General features: G+C 45.7%; 1 protein-coding gene across 1 annotated transcript in view; it reads right to left on the bottom strand.

The window, feature by feature from the left end:
- The window catches only part of HERC1 (HECT and RLD domain containing E3 ubiquitin protein ligase family member 1), a 736,289-nt gene that overhangs the window by 660,859 nt on the left and 52,389 nt on the right, over positions 1 to 23,041 (bottom strand). The window contains exons 6-8 of the mRNA XM_030188195.1: positions 15,391 to 15,702; positions 4,916 to 5,012; positions 950 to 1,093 (exon numbers count right to left, since the gene is read on the bottom strand). Coding sequence (XP_030044055.1) covers positions 950 to 1,093; positions 4,916 to 5,012; positions 15,391 to 15,702 — 553 coding nt within the window. The remainder of the gene's footprint in view (positions 1 to 949; positions 1,094 to 4,915; positions 5,013 to 15,390; positions 15,703 to 23,041) is intronic.

Below are 23,041 nucleotides of genomic sequence, written 5' to 3'. Positions count from 1 at the left end.
ACTCCCAGGCCCCACAAAAAAAAAAAAAAAAAAAACAGTGGCCCAAGTGACTCCCCGTCTCAGACCAACCACCCACCATTCCAAAGAGATCCTTGGTGGCCTAAGAGGCATGTGGTACACACACCTCAACCCTACCTCACAGATCTCTCTAATGGGCCAAGAGGCCCCTTGAACCTGCTACCTCTTTCCCCAAATCCCCCCCCCCCCCCCCAAAAAAAAAAAAAAAAAAAACCAAAAACAAAAAGATTTCCTGAGGGCCAAGTGGGCTGATAACACACCAAAATGCCCAATCCCTCCCAACTACAGAAGGAACAACGCCCGCTCCTGCTTCTGTGCCATCATCTTGAAAAATGGTAGCACCTGACCCTGCATTGTGTATCAGAAGATACTGCGAGTCTGCCAAATAAGGGAATTGCTGCCTGATTTGGCAGACTACACTTGGGTCATTGGCATTTTTTTGGAATGAGTACCAGGGAAGAGATGGCGTCTAGAATTTTTTTTTAACTCCCTTCTTATCAGTGCATAATCTGAACCCTGCTCATGTTCTGACAGAAAAGGAAATATTTACTTGCAATATAGCACACAGCTTTATATTACTGAAGTGGTATATATTATTTTTCTGAAAAAATACAGTTTTTAAACACAGCAGTAATTTGTATTCCATTAGTTTACTGCATCAGGAGTAAAAATGTATTTCAGCATATGCGTTAGAACATTGTACATCGGAGCTTAGTGCATTGAGGACTCAGCAAGAATTTCCTAACAACACAGCTCTTATGCATAATGCATTTTTCCTTGTTTAAATTCACATTCAGAATAAATCATATTAAGATTCAGGTAAGACGGTTTACAAACTATAAAAATAAGTAGCTAATAAGAAATCAAAGTAACACTGCATGCAAAATAAAAAAAAAATCTCATTTTTAGCATCACATGCCTACATACATACCATTGTCTCCTCCTCCAAAGGACCACACTGTTCGTCCATCTTTGGATAACGCTATGGTGTGTGAACTGCCACAAGAAACTTCCCCTACATTGCTAATGTCTTTTATTAGTGTTGGAATGTTACGACTGTTGCTGTCACCATGACCTTAACAAAAAAAATATATATTTTATACAAACATATTTGTGGCATTTAATTTCCACTTGTATATATCACAAAATCGGTTACATTATCTTATTTTTCAGTTGCTAAACTTGGAGTTTGCCAGTACAGCAGTAGCTACAGTATTATAGATGGTATGATTCACTATCATACTTCCTTTATAAACGCTGGATAAATGTTAATTTATTTTGTATGTACTATCCATGGACTCACCTCTCTCTGCAACAATTAACTTAGTTGTCTCTCTTCACTTAATCCCAAAATTATTAAGATGTATACTGTTAAAAGAACAGTATGTTGATGCACTGTTTACCTATGCCTAAAGCTGTTCAAACTCTTAAAATGATCATACCATTTTCTTAGAAATTTTCACCAAAAAGAATCTGATATCTCAAAACAAAGATATGAGAACAAAAATATCCAAGTTACAAAATGAAACAAGCGGTATCTACATTTTCTAACTGTCACACTAAGGGCTCCTTTTACTAAGAGTGGTAAGCCCAACGCGGGCTTACCGCTCGCTATACAGGAAGTACTGCCGGACTACCATAGCAGCCCGGCGGTACTTCCCACCCCTAGCGCGCCATCATTTCCGGTGCTACAAAAATGTATTTATTTTGTAGCTTCGGAGTCTACCTGGCAGTAATCAAGCAGTGCCGTGCGCTGCAGGGTTACAGACGGGTTAACACGGGAGCCCTTACCGCCACCTCAATGGGTGGTGGTAAGGGCTCCCCCACGAAATGGCCGTGCAGCAAGTGCCAATGCACATAATGAGTACCTGGCAAGATCCCAAAAGGGTAAAACAGACTTCATGCTACTTATCCCAGAACAAGCAGTGAAGTTTCCCAAGTCCACCTTAATAATGGTTTATGGACTTTTCTTTTAGGAGCTTGTCCAAAACATTGTAAAGCATGCTAAGCTAACCATTTTCACTACATTCTCTGGCAACTAAATCCAGATCTCAATTACACACTGGGTGAAAAAATAATTTTCTCAGATTTATTTTAAAATGTACTGCTTAGTAGCTTCATGCATGCCCCCTAGTCCTTGTACATTTGTGGAAAGGGTAAAGCAAGCAATTCACATCTATGTGTTCCATTCCACTCATGATTTTATAGACCTCTATCATATCTCCCCTCAGCCTTCTCGTTTCCAAACTGAAGAGCCCTAACCACGTTAGCCTTTCTTCATAGGGAAGTCGTTCCATCCCCTTTATCATTTTGGTCACTCTTCTCTGTACTACTTCTAATTCTGCTATGTCTTTTTTAATCCCCCATTGATATGGTCATCTTAGTCACCACCATCAACAAGGCATCTATTCTAGGAATCTACAGGAGCCAGTCCCAGTCATCCCATGGAAGTAGATACAGCTTAGCCATCACCCTTGTGCCCCTGAACACTAAACAGGGGCCTCCAATTCTGCAGATACCACATGCAAAAGAGGGCTTTATGATGCATGTGCCCTTGGAAAGTTTACACAGCCCCTCATAGATCAGATCCCCTTCCGCAACCTCCTCTTGCATTGCAAAGGACATATGAAGTGTCAAGACCAACTGAGAGATTAGAGAAGGCAACTGCTCCCAACCAAGTAGCCTCATGACTGGGGATTCATTCTCTTCCAGGGAGAGCTCACCTGGTTCCAGGGAGACACTGCCCAGAGGAGACAATTCCTTGTTATCCTCCCACATTCCCAGGCAATGCCCAAAGGAAGGGAAATGCCAATGGTTGAAGCCTGCTCCTCCTCAAGATTCTAGGCTGTTGAGCTAACTCTGCGAAAGCCCCAAGCTGACAGAGGCTGCACTCCTTCCCAAAATCCCCAGCCCTTATGAGACTGGACCTTGCAGCACTGACAGTACCTTTTGCAGGCACACAGTGAGGGCCTGAAACAAAATGCAGCAATAAGCCACCAGTAGATTCTTCCCATGCCTCCACATGGCTTTGACTGCCAGTGAGGGCGGAAGAGGCTCCAGTCCAACTTCCCTGAGCTGAGGTGAAAACCTACAGGCCACATAGGAACCATGCAATCCAATACTAAACTGACCACTGTTCCATAAAAACAGGCTCCTCTGCTAAAGAGCCCACCCCAGCACCTGCTCTCCCAATGAAGGCAGCTCTGGATCTTCTATACTACATCTTCAAATCCTGTTACACATGGGCCAGTAGGAACCGGCTGTGATACTGACATGCCAGTTTCCATAGACCGTACAGTGCCTCCCATGTAGCATCAGGCTCACTCTGGACCCACCTCACCTTCCAAGATCCCCAAAAGCATCTCACTCTCCTGTCACTGGGGAATCCCACACCCGCTGCCTCAGCCAGAATAGAACCCTACTTAAATGGTTTCTCCTCTGCTTTTTTTTTTTAATAAACTTTAATAACAGGCCTTCCACTTACTCTTTCCTTTTACCCTGAAGCAGAGGCCACTGAATCTGGATGGGGGTGGGGGGGAGAGAGAGAAGGCAGGGTGGAGGAAATAAAAGTATTCATCTCCACAGGACCTCTGCCAGGCCAGCTGTACCGCATCAAAACCCATAGGCAAAATCCTTACCAAGCTCAATCAGAGCAAAGATTCATAGAATCACTCAGCCAAGCCTGTAAACTGTGCCCTAGGAAGTCAGGCTTACTGAAGAATCTTGCTACACTACCCTGCACCATCTGCTAGAGGAAGAGAATTCTGACATGTTCCAGAGCTCCTCCACTCCTAATACTGGTGGTATCACTGGAAACTTCAAGCATCTACATAAGAACATAAGTGTTGCCATACTAGGAAAGACTGAAGAGGTTTATCAATTCCAGTATCCTGTTTCCAACAGAGACCAATCCAGGTCACAAGAAACTGGCAAGATCCCAAAAGAGTAAAACCGATTTTATGCTGCTTACCCTAACAGTGGATCTTCCCAAGTCCATCTTAATGGCTTGATAATTTATTTTAGGAAATTATCCAAACCTTTTTTAAACCCTGCTAAGCTAACTGCTTTTACCACATTCTCTAGTTTAATTACACGTTGTTTTACAGTTTGTTTTAAAATTTACTACTTAGTAGTTTCATTGCGTGCTCCGCAGTTCAAGTATTTTTGGAAAAAGTAAACAAGCAATTCATGTCTACCTGTTTCACTCAGTATTTTATAGACCTCTATCATATGTCCCCCTCATCCGTCTCTTCTCCAAGCTGAAGAGCCCTAGGTGCTTTAGCCTTTCTTCATAGGGAACTCATCATTTCTGTCACCCTTCTCTGTACATTATCTAAGACTGCATCAGCCTAAACAACCTTATACCTGCTGGACGTAGACAAATACTGGAGAGTGCTATGGGGCACAGGCCTATATCCTAGTTATATCACTAAAAAAATCAGTTCTATACCCTCATCCACTGGTAAGACAAAAGGACATCACTTGTTCAGACTGGTGTGGCATGGACACAGCAGATAAGGTAGAGGAAGCCAAATTTACACACACATTCAGAAAGACCTCTGAAAGGCCAGAATAAAGAAAAAAAAATTGGTGTTATCATCAAGAGAACAGACAAGTCTATTTTATTTTTACATTTTTATTACTGCCTTCCCAGCAAAAAATCACTCAAATCAGTTTTAAAGTCTACTTCCTACTCAACTATAATTTATGATTAGTCTACAAAAACTGAGCAACATTAGTTATTTTATCTCTCTACTCTTACATGGTAGGTTCTCTTTTTTGCAGTTTAGAAAAAAAATGTATCAGTAACCTTATATTTAATGTCAAAAATGCTGCAGCAATTTCAGCATACTTCAGCATTAGGCATTTGTTGTTCTAATGGCGCAAGTGAACTTACCTAATCTTCCGAAGTCTCCTTCACCCCATGTATATAACTCGCCATCTTCTGTGACTGCAGAACTATGTCTGTATCCAGCTGACACACAGACAACAACCTGTGTTAAGCACAAATATTTTGTTAAGATGTATAAAGGTCAAGTAATGCAGAAGTAATTTGTAACCAAAGAGCAAACACCTTCAAACATACAATTCGGGCTCCCAGTTTTATAATGCTTTTTGCCATTATTAGTACAGTTGCTACAGTAGAGATTTTATCTGGAATGGCTGGGACCAAGGCCATTCCAAATAATGAGAATTCTTGCATACTTTTGGCCCCTTTTCTGATGAATATATACCACTGACGGAATTATTGGAAAAAGGAGAGGAGCAATACTGCTGGTTTCATATGGTTGCATCTACATATGAAGAGCTCATAATCAAGGCAAAATGAAGTAAATAAAGGCAATGGGTTACAACACTTATGTGGCACCCAATTTTGGCTAATGGAACACGGTCTAGGAACCACAATTTATTTATTTATTTATTTACAAGTACTGGGAGGTTTTGGATAATTTGTGTTCAAATGAAAAGTGCTCTACTGACTTAAATATTAATACCACTATTCCACATTTCCACTATTCATGATGTGTTGTAAGCCACATTGAGCCTGCAAAGAGGTGGGAAAACGTTGGATACAAATGCAACAAATAAATAAAATAAATACCAAGGAGCATACAGCTATAGTTTATAAAAGTAAATATTCACTTCTCCGAGTCTAAATCCAATTTTGGACATTTTGCAAAAAGTATCCAGAAATTCAACAACAAACATGGCAATTTTCAAACCAGAAAAACATGCAACTTTTTGTTTCAAAAATGGCCATTTGCTAAACATTCTTTGTGCTCAGTATATCTATCATTTAGGACCATTTTCGGGTGAAAAACTCCAAGGGAAAAATGCACAAAAACAAGCCATCACGATGTATGGGGGGGGGGGGGGGGGGCAGCGTTCTTAGCAGACTGGCCACACCAGTATGCAAGAAGAGCTGTCAGGATGCCCTGGTTGATGCTTTAATAGGACTGGCCATAACATCTGAAGCTGTCAAAGGCTGGTATGTACTATTTCTTTCACCTCTTTAGGGGGTGGGGGGGGGTCATACCTTAATCCCTCCAGTTGTTATCTGGTCATTTTTTCATTTAGGGCACCTTTTTGTGACTTAGGCATGACAGCCGTTTTGGTCTAGACCCGTTTCAAACTTTTAGCATTGGACGTTTTTGCTTTGTTACATTATGGCAGGAAAATGCACAAGTTTTGGGAACACCCAAATCCTACCACTAACACGCCCCCTTGTGATTTGGATGCACTGCAGAGAAATACATCTCAAATCAGTTTTGAAAATTGCTATTTGGACATTTTTCTCTGAAAAACTTTCAAATGCCACTTTATGCCATTTTTTAGACAATTTTCTCTTTTGAAAATGAGCCCCTCAGTAAGCATGGTCACTTAAATTATGAAAAACTTTCTTTAAAATTACAGGGATCTATTTAGGCCCATTTCCAGCAGAATTATTGTGAAGTGTATGCTTTAAGGCTGGAAACTTTCCAGCTCCATCTCCTCCTCTCATCTGAGGTAAGTTTAAGGGAAAGGGGAAAGGGAAATGGGACTTGATATACTGCCTTTCTGAGGTTTTTGCAACTACATTCAAAGCGGTTTACATATATTTAGGTACTTATTCTGTACCAGGGGTAATGGAGGGTTAAGTGACTTGCCCAGAGTCACAAGAAGCTGCAGTGGGAATCGAACTCAGTTCCCCAGGATCAAAGTCCACTGCACTAACCACTAGGCTACTCCTCCATTAAAGCAAAGTGCAGAAGTCTGAACCAGAAGTTACATTAACAAATTGTAGCAAATATAAGGCAGACAACTGCAGATAAATAAAGTAAAAAGAATGTTGAAGACTAAGTATTTGGTTTTTTTAGTAGTCCGAAGTTTCAGCAACTCTACTAAAATATAACTTCTAAAATAAATGTTTCTTATGGTATCATATAGGGACCCTTTTATTCAGGTGCAGTAAAGTTTTACACTTACTGAACAGGGGGTGCTGTTGTGGGTGTTCCCAGCATATTTGTATACAGCACCATACAGGGGGGAAAAAAAAAAAGAAAAACCCTTTACACCTTACAGTAAGCGTACCAACACTATTCACTCCAATAAGAATCCATGCTCATTTTCCACCCCATAAAACATTATGCGGTTAGAGCATGAATTAGCATATGCTGTCATGCCAGTGTGATTTAACTGTTACCACAGGCATGTGCTTCCTCCCCCGATGTTGAGAGAGGTACTACATGTGTCAATGTTGACATCCTTCAAGGGGCCAGCGTCAAAGATCTCTCCACAGTCATGGATGGAGCCTCGGGAAGAAATCTGGGGCTGCTCCACGGTTGGCGCAAGCACCCTCGTTGTCTGAGCAGACTGCTGCATCTGCACCAACTTCTACCTGAGCATGGCTTGGAACCGCTCATCAAAAGGTAGGCATTAGCAAAGGCGGGGAGAAAGGCAGCCTGAGAAGGTGTCGGTTCCGAACCAGAAGTGGCTGCCCAGAGTTTTGTGCACTGACTCCTCTTCCAAAGAGGGGGAGAGCTTCTCACGGTGCCAGCACTTCTCGGGTACCGGCAATGCCAATGCCCAACAGCTCCTGACAGCATGTGTCAATGAGAACCAATGCGTATGGCTTCTTGGGCTTCCCCTGAAGCACAGCATCGTGATCCTTCGGAACAGAGGACAAAATCGAATCCATACGCGGGTCCCATGCTTACCAGTCCTGGGGCCTACTTTTAGCACCTGATGTCGAGAGAGCTGGAGACCTTCCCGATGCCAGTGCACTCCCACTGATAGATGTAGCTGCCATAGAGGTTGATGCTTCCAGTGCCAATTTTGTTTTTTGTTACATTTGTACCCCGCGCTTTCCCACTCATGGCAGGCTCAATGCGGCTTACATGGGGGAATGGAGGGTTAAGTGGCTTGCCCAGAGTCACAAGGAGCTGCCTGTGCCTGAAGTGGGAATCGAACTCAATTCCTCAGTTCCCCAGGACCAAAGTCCACCACCCTAACCACCAGGCCACTCCTCCACTGTATCAACCTTTGAGGAGCCAAAATTTCTCTCCTGTTGAACCTGCTATGCCCTCTCTGTCCTCAAATGCATCTGAACAAGAGTTAGGCTCATGATCAGGCCCGATGCACCAATAGTGCGAGTCTGTGATGGAAATCACCCAATTATATTAGGGACACTTTTTAAAGCCACTGAGGGTCTTCTTGGACATCGAGAGAAGAATTGCGGACAAATTAAACTTCTCAATTGTGAACAGTAAAAAGGGGCAGTGTTCAAATTGAGGTCAGTGCTCTGGCCTAAAAGAAGCCTAGCAACCCGTGAAAAAGAAAGGAAAAAAAACTTTAAGAGCCGAAAACACTACCAAAAATAAAAAGTAAAATTAGGAGTAAGGACAAAAATTAACGCATGGGAAGGAACTATAGATTAGAGAAAATCTCAAACTGAATGCGGAAAAACGAAGAATGAGGGACCCGCACTCGTGCATCAAGTGGGAAGGCACCAGCGCATGCGTGGTGGGACGCTGCTAGAAAGTTCTATAATAATCTTGCTAATAAGTGTCTGATCCAGGCTCCGTCAGATAGCGTCATCCAGCTGTGAGAATACAACCAGCCTGCTCGTTCTTGGAGCTCCTCTACCAATTGCAATACTCGTAATGTAGTATATGCAATTGTTTGTCCGTGCCAATTGATTTATATAGGGCGATCTAGTCGTCCCATTAAACAACGGTTGAATGAACATAAATCGAGACTCAAGAACCATATATTGACCGCCCCATTAGTTCAGCACTGGGCGGTTTGTCAGCATCGACTTGATATTCAATGGCGAATTACTGACCATGTTCAGTTGGGATGGGAGGGTGGAGATGCTGTACATTTATTAAACTACAAAGAACAAAGGTGGATTTTTCATTTAAATACTTTACATCCGGGTGGATTGAATTCAGAAATAGAGTGCTGGTCACTGGTTTGATTGATGGTAACCTGAAAAAGATGGCCCTATCAGAACAGAGAATTTTGATCAACTGGGCCCTATCAGAGAAGAGTATTTCGATCAGCTGGGAGCTATTTAATGAAGGAGTTCCGCATCAGACACCGCAGCCATTTTTTTGCATTTGCAAGAGCAGACTATGAGGTGGTAAAGTCACAGTTCGTATATGAAACAGTAAAAGTTTTTTAAGGGGAAGATAGCAGCAAGTTACTAAATTATATATTTTGTTGCAGCAAACCTGTACCCTGATGAAGAACTACGAAACCTGGCCATGTCGGCAGAGATTTGATTCGTTGTAAAAGTGCTGCCAAAGTTAAGTACTTTATTATTTGTTATTTTCAAAGCTAAAATCAATGCTTGTGAAATATGACTGTTGAAGATTAGAGATATATAAAAAGAAAAAAAGAAAAAAAGAATTTGAAAAATCGGGTTGATCAATGAAGATGTACACAGCGCCATAAGTATTCGGGACGCTGTGCCCAGATGGGAACTGCGGTTGAATATTCTGAAGATCCCCGTTTTATTAAAAAAGTGTAGACTATGTATTACTAAAGATATGTTGAATATGGGTGATTGAACTGTGAAATACGTAGAATTGTGGATGATTGGGACATAATTAAATCATATTTAAAGTAAGTCCCCACATCAATACTATCAGGTCCATTCAACGTTCTTGGAGAAAAGCATATTCACGTGCAACAAATTACAGTACTTAAAATAAGTAGAAGCACATTTCTCTTACACAGGCTCAAGGACATTGACTTAAGAAATTAGGACTTACCTGATAATTTTCTTTCCATTAGTTCTTCACAGTATTCCAGCACAAATGGGTACTTATATCCATCGACCAGCAGGTGGATACAGCATACAAAACTGAGCACCAGTACATAGCTCCTTGCTATCCGCCCAGTTCCTCAGAGAGAGAGAGAGAGAGAGAGAGAGAGAGAGAGAGAGAGAGAGAGAGAAAGAAAGAAAGAAAGAAAGAAAGAAAGAAAGAAAAGAAAGAAAGAAAGAAAGAAAGAAACAGGAGCAAGTTTAGCAACTATATAGCCTCCAATAGCCCAAAAGGAAACTCCCCTAAGGAAAGCACCAGAAGGCTCAAGTCCAAGAAGCAGAACACAAAAACTGCATAGACTTCTGCCCCCAAAAACGCATCAAGAAAACAGGAGGGCTCCTGGAACAGTGTGAAGAACTAATGAAAAGAAAATTATCAGGTAAGTCCTAATTTCTCCTTCCATTATGTTCATTCCCACTATACCAGGATGAATGGGATGGTCAAAAGCTATCCCTAGGAGGGTGGGAAGCCAAACCAGCCAACTGCAGGACTGATGCCCCAAATGGTGCCTCTGAGCATGCAGCAACATCCACCCAATAATGCTTGCTAAAGGTATGCAGCGAGACCCAAGTTGCTACCCTGCAAATATCCCCTGGAGAGGACAAAGAGGCCTCTGCCCAGGATGTGGCCACGCACCTAGTAGAGTGCGTCTTCAAAACCTGTGAGGGAGATTTCCCATCTAGGATATAAGCCAAAGCCAGTCTCCTTCAACCAATAGGCGATAGAAGCCTTAGAAGTCATAAGACCTTGTTTCTGTTTACCAAACAGGACGCAAAGCCTGTCCGACCGACGAATGTCATTGGTGACCTCCAAGTATCGGAGGAGTGCTCTCCGGACATCCAGCAACTTCAAGGTGGTATACTGTGCCCCAACCTCCTCCCACCGAAAGGATTGATATGAAAAGGCAAAACCACCTTAGGCAAAAAAGAAGGAACCATGCAAAGCGAAATCCCGGCCTCCGAAAAATGAAGAAAGGAATCCCTGCAAGAAAGCGCCTGTAGTTCCGAGACGCAGTGCGCCGAAGTGATGGCCACCAGAAAAAACATCTTTAGAGTAAGATCTTTCACCGTTGCCCTCCGGAGACACTCAAAGGGAGGGCGCTGAAGGGCCCACAGAACCAAGATAAGGTCCCAGTCAGGAAAGGGTGTTTGAAAGGGCAGCTGCAGGTGATTCACCCCTTTCAGAAAATGAACCACATCAGGATGCATAGCTATGGACAAATTGCGTAAGCGACCCTGGAAACACGCAAGTGCCACCACCTGGACCTTCATGGACCCTAACGCTAGGCCCTTCCACACCCCCGCCTGCAAGAATGCCAGAATGTGGCCAACAGAGAAAGTAAAGGAGTCCAGCCCCCGCTCAGAACACCAGCCCTCAAAGGTACGCCACACAAGGGCATAAGCCAAGGAAGTAGACTGCTTCATGGTCTGAAGGAGAACAGCGATGATGGAGTTTGAATAACCCTTCTTTCTCAGGCGAGCCTTTTCAAGGGCTATGCCTTAAGACCAAAGTGGGAGGGATCTTCCATGACCACCAGACCTTGACGGAGAAGACCCTGATCCAGAGGGAGTCCGAGAGGCACCCCCGTTCAGGAGACAAATCAGATCCGCACCCAACGGCTGCCGCATCCAATCCGGGGCCACCACAATCACCTGGCCCTGATGGCCTGACACTCTCCTCAACAGACAACCAATCATTGGCCAAGGTGGGAAGGCATACAGCATTCCCTCTCTTGGCCACGGCTCTAGGAGGGCATCGAGCCAGTGAGTCCCGTTCCCTCCACTGGCTGAAAAACCACGAGACCTTGGTACTGGCTCTTGTTGCCATGAGATCCAAGTCCGGCATGCCCCAGCACTGCACCAGCATCTGGAATGCCTCACACAACCATTCCCACTAGGATCCAGAGTGTGTCGACTGAGGAAGTCTGCCTCTACGTTGAGCGACCCCGTGATATGAGCTTCTGAGAGAGAGAGCGCAGATGCCTCAGCCCAGGTCATCAACAAGCTGGATTCCACAGCCAACTGACTGCTGCGAGTCCCCCCTGCTTGTTGATATAGGCCACCATCATAGCATTGTCTGAGAAAACCCAAACCGGAGTCCACGGAGGAACTGAGCAAAGGCCTCCAGGGCCTGATGTACCACCCGAAGCGCCAAGCGATTGATGGACCACCACGCCTCCACCAGAGAGACCAAGATCCTTGAGTCAGGCGTCCCCTGTAATAAGCACCCCAACCCGTCAAACTGGCATCAGTCGTTACCGCTTCCCACTCCAGAATTGGGAAGGGTACCCCCAAACGCAAGGACTGGTGATGCAGCCGGCGAGCAGGAAAGCCGGACACCGTAGACCTCTGAAACTGGAAGCTAGCAGCTGAGCAGCGAGCATTGAAGCAGCCTAATATGTGCCCTCACCCAAGGCACCACTTCCATGGCCATGGTCATGGACCCAAGGGCCTGCACAGAGTCCCAAGCCCAAGGCCTGGGAAGACGAAGAATCGACTGCAGCTGACGTCTCAATTTCACACGACACTGCTCGGTCAAGAACATCTGTGCCCAGAAATTGTCAAACAACATTCTGAGATACTCCAGCTGTTGTGACGGGACTATTCTGTTCTTTTCAAAATTGATCACCCACCTCAAAGACTGCATAAGGCGAACCACCTTCGCCATCGCCTCCACACTATCCTGGTAGGATGACGCCCGAAGGAGCCAGTCGTACAGGTAAAGACGGATCCCCTGCCTCTGCAGGAAGGCAGCCACCACAACCATAACCTTGGAAAAGGTCCGTGGGGCCATAGTGAGACCGAACGGCACAGCTCGAAACTGAAAGTGCCTGCCCAGAATCGCAGGAACTGCTGACGAGGTCCCTAAATCAGAGTGCGCAGACATGCCTCCTTGAGACTGAGCATGGTGAGAAACTCACCCTGTCTCACCGATGCGATCACAGATCGCAGGGTCTCCATCGGAAAGTGTAGGAACCACAGGCAGCGGTTGACCCCTTTGAGATCCAGAATCGGGCAACACCATGCTCTCTTTCTTGGGCACAACCAAGTAGATGGAATAGCACCCTTGACCGCACTTGGCAGGGGGCAACAGAACAATGGCCAGAAGTGCCAACAAGGCCTCAACCGTGTCCTTGATGTGCGCTGCCCGAATGGCTCCCCGACACAGGGACCTTGAGAGGTGCGACTGTGCAGGAGAACTCTGTAGCCATCGCAAAGAATGTCCAGCACCCACTGGTCTGTTGTGGTGGTGGTCCACATGTCCACAAACGCCTGAAGGCGTCCTCCGATAGGCACGGATGGGTAGACCGGCCTGGCATCGAGTTTGTCGGGAAGCAGTCGTCATTCTCCCCGACGAGCCAATGACCTTCCTGTCTCTTCGAAAGGAAGAGTGGCAGGGCTGAAAGCATGTCTTCTGACTGAAGGACCACCACCCAGGCCTGTATTTTCTGCTGTCCCGAAACTGAGCTCGGGCCTACGAGGACGGGCGAGCCACCAGATGGGGCCTATCCTCTGGAAGTCGCCAAGGCTTAGTTTCTCCGAGCACCTTGACCAGATTGCTGAGGTCATCGCCAAACAACAACTTCCCAGAAAGGGCAGTCCAACCAGATGAGTCTTAGAGGTGGTGTCTGCCACCCAAGCCCCCAGCCAGAGCTGATGCCTTGCAGCAACATGAGCGACATCCCTTTGGCAGACACCCGAAGCAAGTCCTACACCACATTCGTCAAATAGGCTAGTCCCGTCTCCAAGCGAGCAGCCTGAGAGCTGCTCCGAGCGGAAGACTGCTGATGCCACTGCAGGCAGGCCGTGGCAACAAACGAGCTGCACACAGATGCCTGGAGCCCTAAAGAGGCCACTTCAAAGGCTTGTTTCAATGCCTGTTCCAGCTTCCATTCTTGCAAATCCTTCAGTGCAATACCGCCTTCCACTGGCAAGGTGGTCTTCTTGGTGACTGCCATCACCAGGGAGACCACTCTAGGCACTCCAAGCTTTTCCTTTTCCTTCGGGACCAAAGGATAAAGACAAGCCATGGCCCATCCCACCTTAAGACCTGCGTCCGGCACACTCCATTCTGTGAAGATAAGATCCTGTATATCCGGATGCATTGGAAAAGCCTTAGTGGGCCCCCTGAGACCCTTCATAAGGTCCCCAGTCAAACTGCCCCCAGAGGCCACCGCAGGCTCCTCTATGGAGAGTGCTGCCAGTGCTTCCAAAATCAGGAAACCCAAGTCCTCCCTGTGGAACAGGCACAGCACTCGATGACCATCACCCTCCCCCAGAGGGAGCTCACCATCCTCCAAGACTTCTGGAAAAGAAGGCCCCTCCGAGGAAACTGAGGCCCCCTCAGAAAGGGGGGGGGGACTCCTGTGACCATGTCTCCGCAGACTCCTCGAGTACCTCAGTCCTAGCCCTCTTGGGCACTGGAGCAGGGCCCCCAGGCTCAGACCTGGGCAGGTCCTGAGAAACCCCAAAGGAGCAACCCACTGCTTCAACAGGTAAGCCTGGTGAAGAAAGAGGACAAAGCCTCTGGCTTGGAGCCCCCACCTGCTACATCCACAGACTGTGCGGGAACCTCCTGTGCAGTGACCTCCAAATGGACGCTGTTTCCAGTTCCCCCGCTAGGCAAACAGAGCGTCCGCAAAGAGACCCGGTGTCAAACTCCAGCTGTGAGGCAGCCACTAGCTCTTTCACTCTTCAGGGAGACCAGCCTACACACCGTGCAGCGGCCTGACAAGAAGCACCACCCCCCAAAGGAAGAACAGAGTTTCACTCCCTCTGCAGGCGCCTCCATGAGAGAGCCCACCGAGAAAGGAAAAAAAAAAAAAACTGCTCAAGCCTCGTTTTTTTGTATTTTGTTTTTTAATACACTGTGAGAACACAGTCAAGCAGCCAAACTGGAAGCGAGCAAAAACAAGAAAACTGCACAATACAAAACAGCGCTGTACCACCGAACTCCCAAACACGCCCATGTGGCACACACCCCACCACCCTGAGGCCCGAATCCTTGGGGGGGGGGGGGGGGGGGGGACTCACTGAAGTGCTGCTCACTCCAGCCCAAGCTCTCCGTGCACACTGTGTCTCAACAACAGAAACCGGCAGTTCCAAGCACTGCACTGAAGGGCGGCTTACCAAGCTCAAGAGTGCTTTTTTTTTTTTGGCAGCTGAACTGGCTCCAGAATACAGGAAGGGCAAAAAGCAGAGAACACCCCCAGGAAAATGCACAACAGTGACCAAGCACCACCAGGTATGTTTGCAAACACACTGACCACCACTGGGACCAGGAGCCAGGGCCTCACGATGAGAGACAGGAAAGTCTGTCTATCCACCTGCTGGAGAAAGAAGATACTGAGGAACTGGGCAGATAGCAAGGGGCTATGTACTGGTGTTCAGCTCTGTATGCTCCATCTCCATCTGCTAGTCGATGGACATAACTACCCACTCGTCCTGAAATAGTGGGAATGAAAGTAATGGAATTCAGGTTTTATTTCTAACATCTATTAGCTTACAGTACTCTTAAATATTAGCACAAGTTTAAAAACAGACAGTAATCTAAAACATACCTTTCCTTGGAGAGGACCCTGAATAAGTTTAGGGTATTTCTGTGTTGAACTATTTCCATGTCCCAGTTTTCCATAGTCCCCATCACCCCAGCTAAAGACTTCCCCTTCTGTTGTAAATGCTAGTGTGTGTCCATCAGATCCCTTTGACGAAGAAACTTTTTTGATGGCTCTGTGAGGTTCAAATGTCAATTTTTTCAAAGTGGACTGATTATTTGAATCACCAAGTCCTAATCTCCCATAGCTGCCTTTACCACAGGCTCTAACAGATCCATCTGTTGAAATGACAAAAGTACAATACTGTCCAGCTTCAATCTACGATAAAAAGAAATATATCAATGTAGAACAAACAGGAAAATGAAAAATCAAAGTTAGCTAAATTCACCATGAAAATGCATTTGAGCTATCAGTCAGAATTTTTATAAATTATATCACAATTACTTACATAAATTATACATACCTAAATCTTCTAAGATGTCTTTTTCTATATCAAAAACTGATCAGGCAATACAGGGCACCGCTCTATCTTATCTAATTCTCCTACCCACCTAAGAATCAGGTATACACATTTTGTTTGAGATTATTTATATGTGGATGGTCATGACACAACATAAATTAAATAGCTCAATAACTAGGGAAATGGCACACAGCTCACAGGATCAATGGTGGAAATTGGTTCTTACCTGCTAATTTTCTCTCTTTGAGTCCTGCTAGACCAGTCCAGATGGGTGGGTCAGGCTCCCAAACCAACAGATGGAAGCAGAGAACACTGATGATTCAGCAACATCACCAGTATAAGAGTGGCACAGCCCTGGAACTTGTCAGTATACTAATGACAAAACAGATCTGAAACACTCAAAATCACAATATAAATGAATAGCATGGAATCACATTATAGAGCAGCATTTCATAATCCCAGCCCCCTCCAGACTACTCTCTTTCTGGAATCACTCCCAAGAAAAGCCCAAGAGGTTCCATCAGACTCTAAATGATACCGGGAGAAAATCACCAGCCGCAGTCTTCCTGAACAGGTTCTAGACTGGTCTACCTGGACTCAAGGAAAGGAAATTAGTAGGTAAGAACATATTTCACCTTCCTTATCATCCTGTTAGCCCAGTCCAGATGAGTGAGACGTACCAAATCCTTAAGGTCCCAGAGTGGAAGGCAGACTATCCCTCCAAACACATCATCCAAGCTTTCATAGTGCTATGATAGGGCACAGGAGCACTAACAGGTCAGAGGCATATTATCATGCACTACTGATCTGGACTTTACCCAAAAGTAGCCTTCCTGCTACAATTGAGCTTGGCCTAGGACCACTCAACCCCCTGAATCTAGATTGTCATAGACCAAAGCCCCCCCCCCCCCCCCAGCCACCTGACCCAACACAATTAGCAGTGCTCCACCCCACTGCTATCCACTAAGAAGAGCAGATAAAAATAGTCTAATGAAGGGAGACCCCCATGGCCCTAATAAGACCCCTAGGCACAAGAACCACTAGGAACCACAAGAAGAATTTGCTACCCAAACTGTGGTTTACCACCTATGGCTATGGAACTAAGCCTGGACGTAACATTACTGAACTAAATGCACAGACCAATTACAGAGCTCTAGCGGACAAGGATTCTGTATAGTACAGAACTTCATGCTGAACAATCAACACCCAGAGAAGTACCTGAAAGAGGACTCAAAGGTTGCAGATATATATTAACTGATAAAGGAGTGATCCTGCCAGCACCACTCATACCCGGTTACAAACCTGTTGCAAGATTTGGGACAAAGACTGGGCTATGCAAAGGATTCAACAAGCTTGAAAGGGTCACCAGAGCTCTCCCCTTAGCTACTCTCTATCAACAATAAGTTGAGGCATGTGGAGGAGAGAAAACACTAGGTCAGAAAACAAAACAAACCTTCTTTACCTGCCATGCACTGACTGGATTATCATTCACAATATAACTATGGCCAACTGGAAAACTCAACTAGGGAATAGATCAAAAAACTTAGGACTTGGCATAATGTGGAACCAACTGCCACAAAAAAAATTTACAGACCTTAATGCACCATATACCAACATCAAGACCACACCCTCTAGGGAGCCCAAACTTCACACCAAATGACGAATCTCCACTAAGAGTGACCTAGAAGTACCACAGGATTCCTAGACCTCAACCGACCTGTGCTGTAGCACCTAATCTTCTCACTATCTTCATATTCAAAGCTCAGTAACCAGACATTATGAGGCAATGAAAGGCCTACTACGACCCGACCAGCCACCCAAATGTATCCTTTCCCGTGAAAGTACACTGAACTGGGGGAGAGACAAATGAGGCCAAGTCCAAGGTGCACCACACAAACCCACTGCCCCGGGACCTAGGACCTGCAGAAGAACCATGCTCAGGGAGGATGAGGAAATATCTATACAATAGGAGTGGGATCTTGAATCCCCAGGGCCAAAAAACTCCACTCTAAGAGATACCCATGGTCCCATACACTCCAGAATTTAGGAAGGGCTAAACTGTCAACAATGCACTGGGACACCATACCTGCTAAACCAGACAAACACTCCTCTGCATATTCGGCCCTAAACAGCCAGAGATTGGAAGGTGGGACTCTGTCTAACTGCAGAATGGCCAAGGGTAGCCTAAGGGGAAAAGAAGTGAAGCTGTCAAAGGAAATATCTAGTGGTAATCCTTGGAGGGATAGACCCTGGGTATCCATGTGAGGCATTAACTGAAAAGGGGACTGCTACATTCCATAAACCCCAAGTATTGGAAGACAATGAGACTCTCTGAAATCAAAAACCCTTGGGTTCACTACCAGTCTGAAAATGCCCAAAAAGCCTATCAAGAGCATGAAGGGAGGTCTCCTTGTAAAGTGACAAACCTCTCAGAGATGAATTTGTAAAGCTGCAAGATAGAGCTCCACACTACAGTACAGTAAAAAAAAAAAAAAAAAAAGAAGAAGTTCCACCTTCGCCAACCCCCCCCCCCCCCCTTCCCCTCGCATCGGGACTATCTACCTGAGCACAGGCAGATGCTGATGAACAGCATGCTTGTGGTCCCTGAATTTGGCCAACCATGACTGGTATTGGTAAAAAGGTCCTAAGGCAGGGACAGACTTCTTCCAAAGTGATGCTTGTCTGCCTCTAGAATCTGATCCCCAGTACCAGGGCTCATTCCAAGGTCTGGTACCTCTTGTAGAAGCTGAGGCTGCTCAACACAACCGAGACAGCTGTGTCTGCTGCTCTATGTTGGCATTCCTGTGAAACTGGGCCAAAACACTGTGGTCCCATCTCAAACTAACCTGAACAGGAAATGTGGAAAACACCATCAAAAAGGCACTTAGCATATTTACCTCCATTGTATCAGACTCTCCAGCAGTTGAACTGTTCAGGAGCTATCAGAATCCCCAACAAGGGTGTCCAAGACAGAGCTCCAAACTTCACTGCCATGTAAGTCTCTGGACACTGCACCCTCATTCAACATCAGCTCAACCAGGTAAGGAGAACCCCCCTCCCCCAAGGGAAGATAAAACCCCACGTCTTGGCCATGCTGAGGCTATTATCATCAGCTGAATCAATCAGACTGTAAGATCTCTTCACCAAATACGAGATGTATCAGCAGGAAAACGGGGGGGGGGGGGGGGGGGGGGGAACAGCCTACGACCACCCAGAATCAAAAGACTCCTCATCATAGACCACAGTGCCTCATAGTCCATCCAAGAGATCGAGGAAGTGCAGACTCTTTCTTGCTCTCTCAAATAACCTCCCCACTGAGGCTGTAGCCTCTTCTGACAGACAATGTGCCACTGCTTGCCAAACCAGCTAATTCCTTCTCCCTCATGTTCTAGCCAGGAAGACATCCTAGTACCCCAACCCTCCAAGGTCCACTGGGGTTCCTACTATGCAAAACAACAGATTAGGCAGAAACTGAAAGTGCTGCTGCAGAAGACAAACACTTCTGTAATCCCCCATACTCTTTTTAAAGTTGAGATGGTCCTAACCATACTGGGAGAGGCTTCCTCTAGGTAGGAAAATAGCACACTGGTTCTGCAAACTATTCCTCCCACTACACTCCTAGCTGGGAGAGAGGAGGAAACTGAGAGAAGCTCTAACATGCATCTGATGCTACCTGCTGACTTATTCACTCCATAATAACTGGAACTACACCATCTCTGTCATACAAGACGCCCCAAGACTCCTAGTGTTGCCCCTTTGCCCAGGAGTCTTCTATTTGTTTTGGGGATTTTTTATTACTTTATTTTATATATTGAGAAGACCAAACAAAACCCTGGATTGCCAGGGGGCTCCAATCTACAACTCCTCCCTATCTTGGAGGTTATGACATCCCCTTTTGGAAGGAGCAGGAGGGAGAAGGAAGCTAGCCTTGATGTACCCCCTCTTCACAGCCAGCCCACCTACCCCTGCATTATAGCTCACCACAATTAAGGCCCATTGGCTCAGTGCTGCTCAAACAGCCAAGAAACTAACCTGCTCTTGTCACAACTGTGAGGAATGGTGAACCCTTGGACCAAAGCCGGCGCTTTGGCAGACAAATCACCGGGGCTGGCACAGGCAGGAATCAGAACAGACTGGACTAGGATAAACTAACAGACTCAACAAGGCAGGACAAAGGTAACTAAACACAATGGACAACACAAGAACTGGATCCAGACGAGGCAAGGAAAAGAAGGCAAAGGGCCAGAACTGGAACCCAGAAATGCAAGACAAGGCAAAACACGGAAGTAGATTAAAACTGGGTCCAGAAAAAGGTCAAGACAAGGCAAGGAGTGGATCTGGACAGGACTAGACTGAAAGAGACAAAACAAAGCACAACTAGACAGGCAAGACAGGGTAGGAGCTAGGCAACAAGAATAACAGAAGCAAGACAATAAACAAGGCAGGGACAGGATTCTCGAACAGGCTGGGCTGGAACAGGATACTGAAAGGGACTTGGCTGGGCTGGAACAGGATACTGAAAGGGACTTGGCTTAGCAGGAAATTGGGACAGAACTAGCTCAAACATAGAGCAGGAACAGAACCTGGCTCAAACACACAGCAGGAACAGAACCTGGCTCATACACACAACAGGAACAGAACTTGGCAGAAACAGCTCAAGAACCAGGAAGCAAACACAGCAGGAAAAGGATTAAGCAGACTAAGGGAAGACAAAGAAGCAATGTGCTTACCAGCACCCACAGCTGGAAAGGCCAGGCAGCAGACATCAACGGCGGAGCCAGGCTTTCAGGATCAAGGTACAAAAGCAAACACTCAAACAAAGCAAAGCATTGAAACACAAGACTCAAAGAAGCACAGAACAGACCTTCAGGAACAAAGCCAAGTACGGAAATGATCTAAACAGGTAACACAAGATTAAGAGACCTCTTGCAAAGGCAACATAGGAAAGCTCCCTGGGTCCTTATAAAGGAGTAGGCTGATGATGTCACAAGTAGGAAATGAAGCAGAAGCAGGGAGACCAAAGCAAGGTTTGGCTTACAGGAAGAACAACAATAGGGAAAAGGCAGACTGGAGAGGTCACAGAGCTAGATACAGAGAAACAGTAGGTCTGAACATAAGGGCACGGCCACAACCGTGACAGCTCTGCTAGGAAGCTGAGAAACCAGCACAGGGTTTAACCACACACGTCCTGAAAAGAGCTCTGCTGCCACCGAGTAAGCCAATAGAGATCGTACCAATAAGTCTCAATACCAGAACTGCTCTGGCCTTTCCCACCAAGGCACTGTGAACAGAAACCATGCAGCCAAGATGGCCATTGTTCCCACAGGCAAAAAGTAGTAGTAGTTGATCACATCCTTGAGCGAATCTTGGCATGATCTACTGCCTCTCAAAACTATTCCTGCCAAGCCCGCTCAAGCATGAAGGTGAGTGGGTGTATCCTGTAAGTTGTGCCCCCCCCCCCCCCCCCACCAACACCTCTCACTTGTTAGTGGCCTGTAGGCATTTCTTCTCCCAGGGCATCTGCTGCCTGCCAACCCTGTTGTGACCTCCCCCCAGGTTTTTTAGGGTTTTTTTTTTCAGTGGGTGATGGGGAAGTACTCACAGCCCCATCTAACATGCTATCATCCACATTTTTAAAAACATGTGCAGTCAAGGAGCCCAACACCGTGCTGAAAGCCACAGGGGAAAGAGGAAGGAAGTAAATGAAAGCAACTTTACCACTGAGGCCTTCACAAACTTTTCTTTAGCAGAGGATACACGGGACCTCCTTGCTTCTGCATCATAACCCCCTTGCTAGGGCCCATAAGCCAAAGTCCTGGACCAGGGCTCTGGAGAGAGTGGAAAGGAGTTAGACATTCTCCGCCACCCCACCCCCCCCCCCCCCCAACCAGTAGAGGCCTGATAGGACCCTTGCCAGGCAGCTACACCGAGGGAGTGCCCATAGGCTGTGACTCAGGGCTACAGAAGCCCATGAACTCCACCAGGAAAACATCCATGGTGTGAATCAAGAAGCCAACACCAGTCCCTGAACTAAATCATAAGGCTGCAGATCTTAGGAGTCAGATCAGATCTAATTCTTACTGTACCAGTTCATCCACACCATTTGCTGGAGAAAGAGAAACACAGGCAAGTTCCAGGGCTGCACCACTCCTTATACTGGTGATTGATGAGTTATCTGCCTCCATCTGCTGGTTGGGGGGCATTAACGTCCTCATCTGGACTCACTTGTAGCAGGATAAGCAAACTGTTTTCTCTCTCACAAATACATCTTTCTTTAAGGAGTAAACAATAAGCCACTTCCTTTTAATGCTGCTAATACAATGGGACAACTAGCCATGTAAGCCTTGCCCCTGTCTTAAAGGCTATGGTCTTGTTGTATGCCCCTGACATGACCAATCCCTATGATGCAACACACACCACCACCTTCGCTTGCCCATTCTTTCAGTCCAAAGATAACTCAGCAACCATTCTGATGCTGGGTGGGATGGGCGAAGATAAAGCTAATGAGAACAGAGAAGAAAGAAAACAGCTGCATACAGAGTGGCTACTGTGTCCAGCCCAATATCCCTCCCCTGAAGCTGGTTTGTCAAGCATGGAGAGAGCAGAAAAACTCTGCGGCTAGACTGGGAAACAGCTTAGGTCTCCTCCCAGCAACAGTCACCACCACCCATTCTCTCTCTCACTCACCACCCACCAAGTTAATGTGATTAGAAGGTAGGACAACTGGCCGATGCTAAAATTGGGCCTTTTGAACCTGTTACAGGGCAGGTGCCTAATTGCATCCCAGGCTGTGGCCTTCCCTCCTCACACAGGAGTTGAACAGTTCCTTTATTATTTTTATCTATTTATGCAATTTCAGGAAAAAAAATCATATAATACTTGTTAAAGAAATACAAATAAATCTGGCACCACAGAAACAAAATTTAAGAAGAAACAAAAAATTCTAAGATAAAGAAAAAAAAAAATTTGCCAAGCATTGACCTCTTTTTTACATTACATTACAAGGAGGCTTATAAACCGCCAACTCTTCGAGTAGGATTCGTGGCAGGAAACAACAAATAAAAATCTGATACAACCAACAGGCGTTACAAATAGAAAACAAAAAATTATAAAAAAAAATTCATTCATTACATTGAAAATAAATAAGTCTTTAAAGCCTTACAAAAACTTCAAAAATGCCTCAAAAACCACAAAGAT

Source organism: Microcaecilia unicolor, chromosome 1 (genome assembly GCF_901765095.1).
Source record: "Microcaecilia unicolor chromosome 1, aMicUni1.1, whole genome shotgun sequence".
NCBI lineage: Eukaryota > Metazoa > Chordata > Amphibia > Gymnophiona > Siphonopidae > Microcaecilia > Microcaecilia unicolor.
This window is presented reverse-complemented; position numbering and strand designations above follow the sequence as displayed.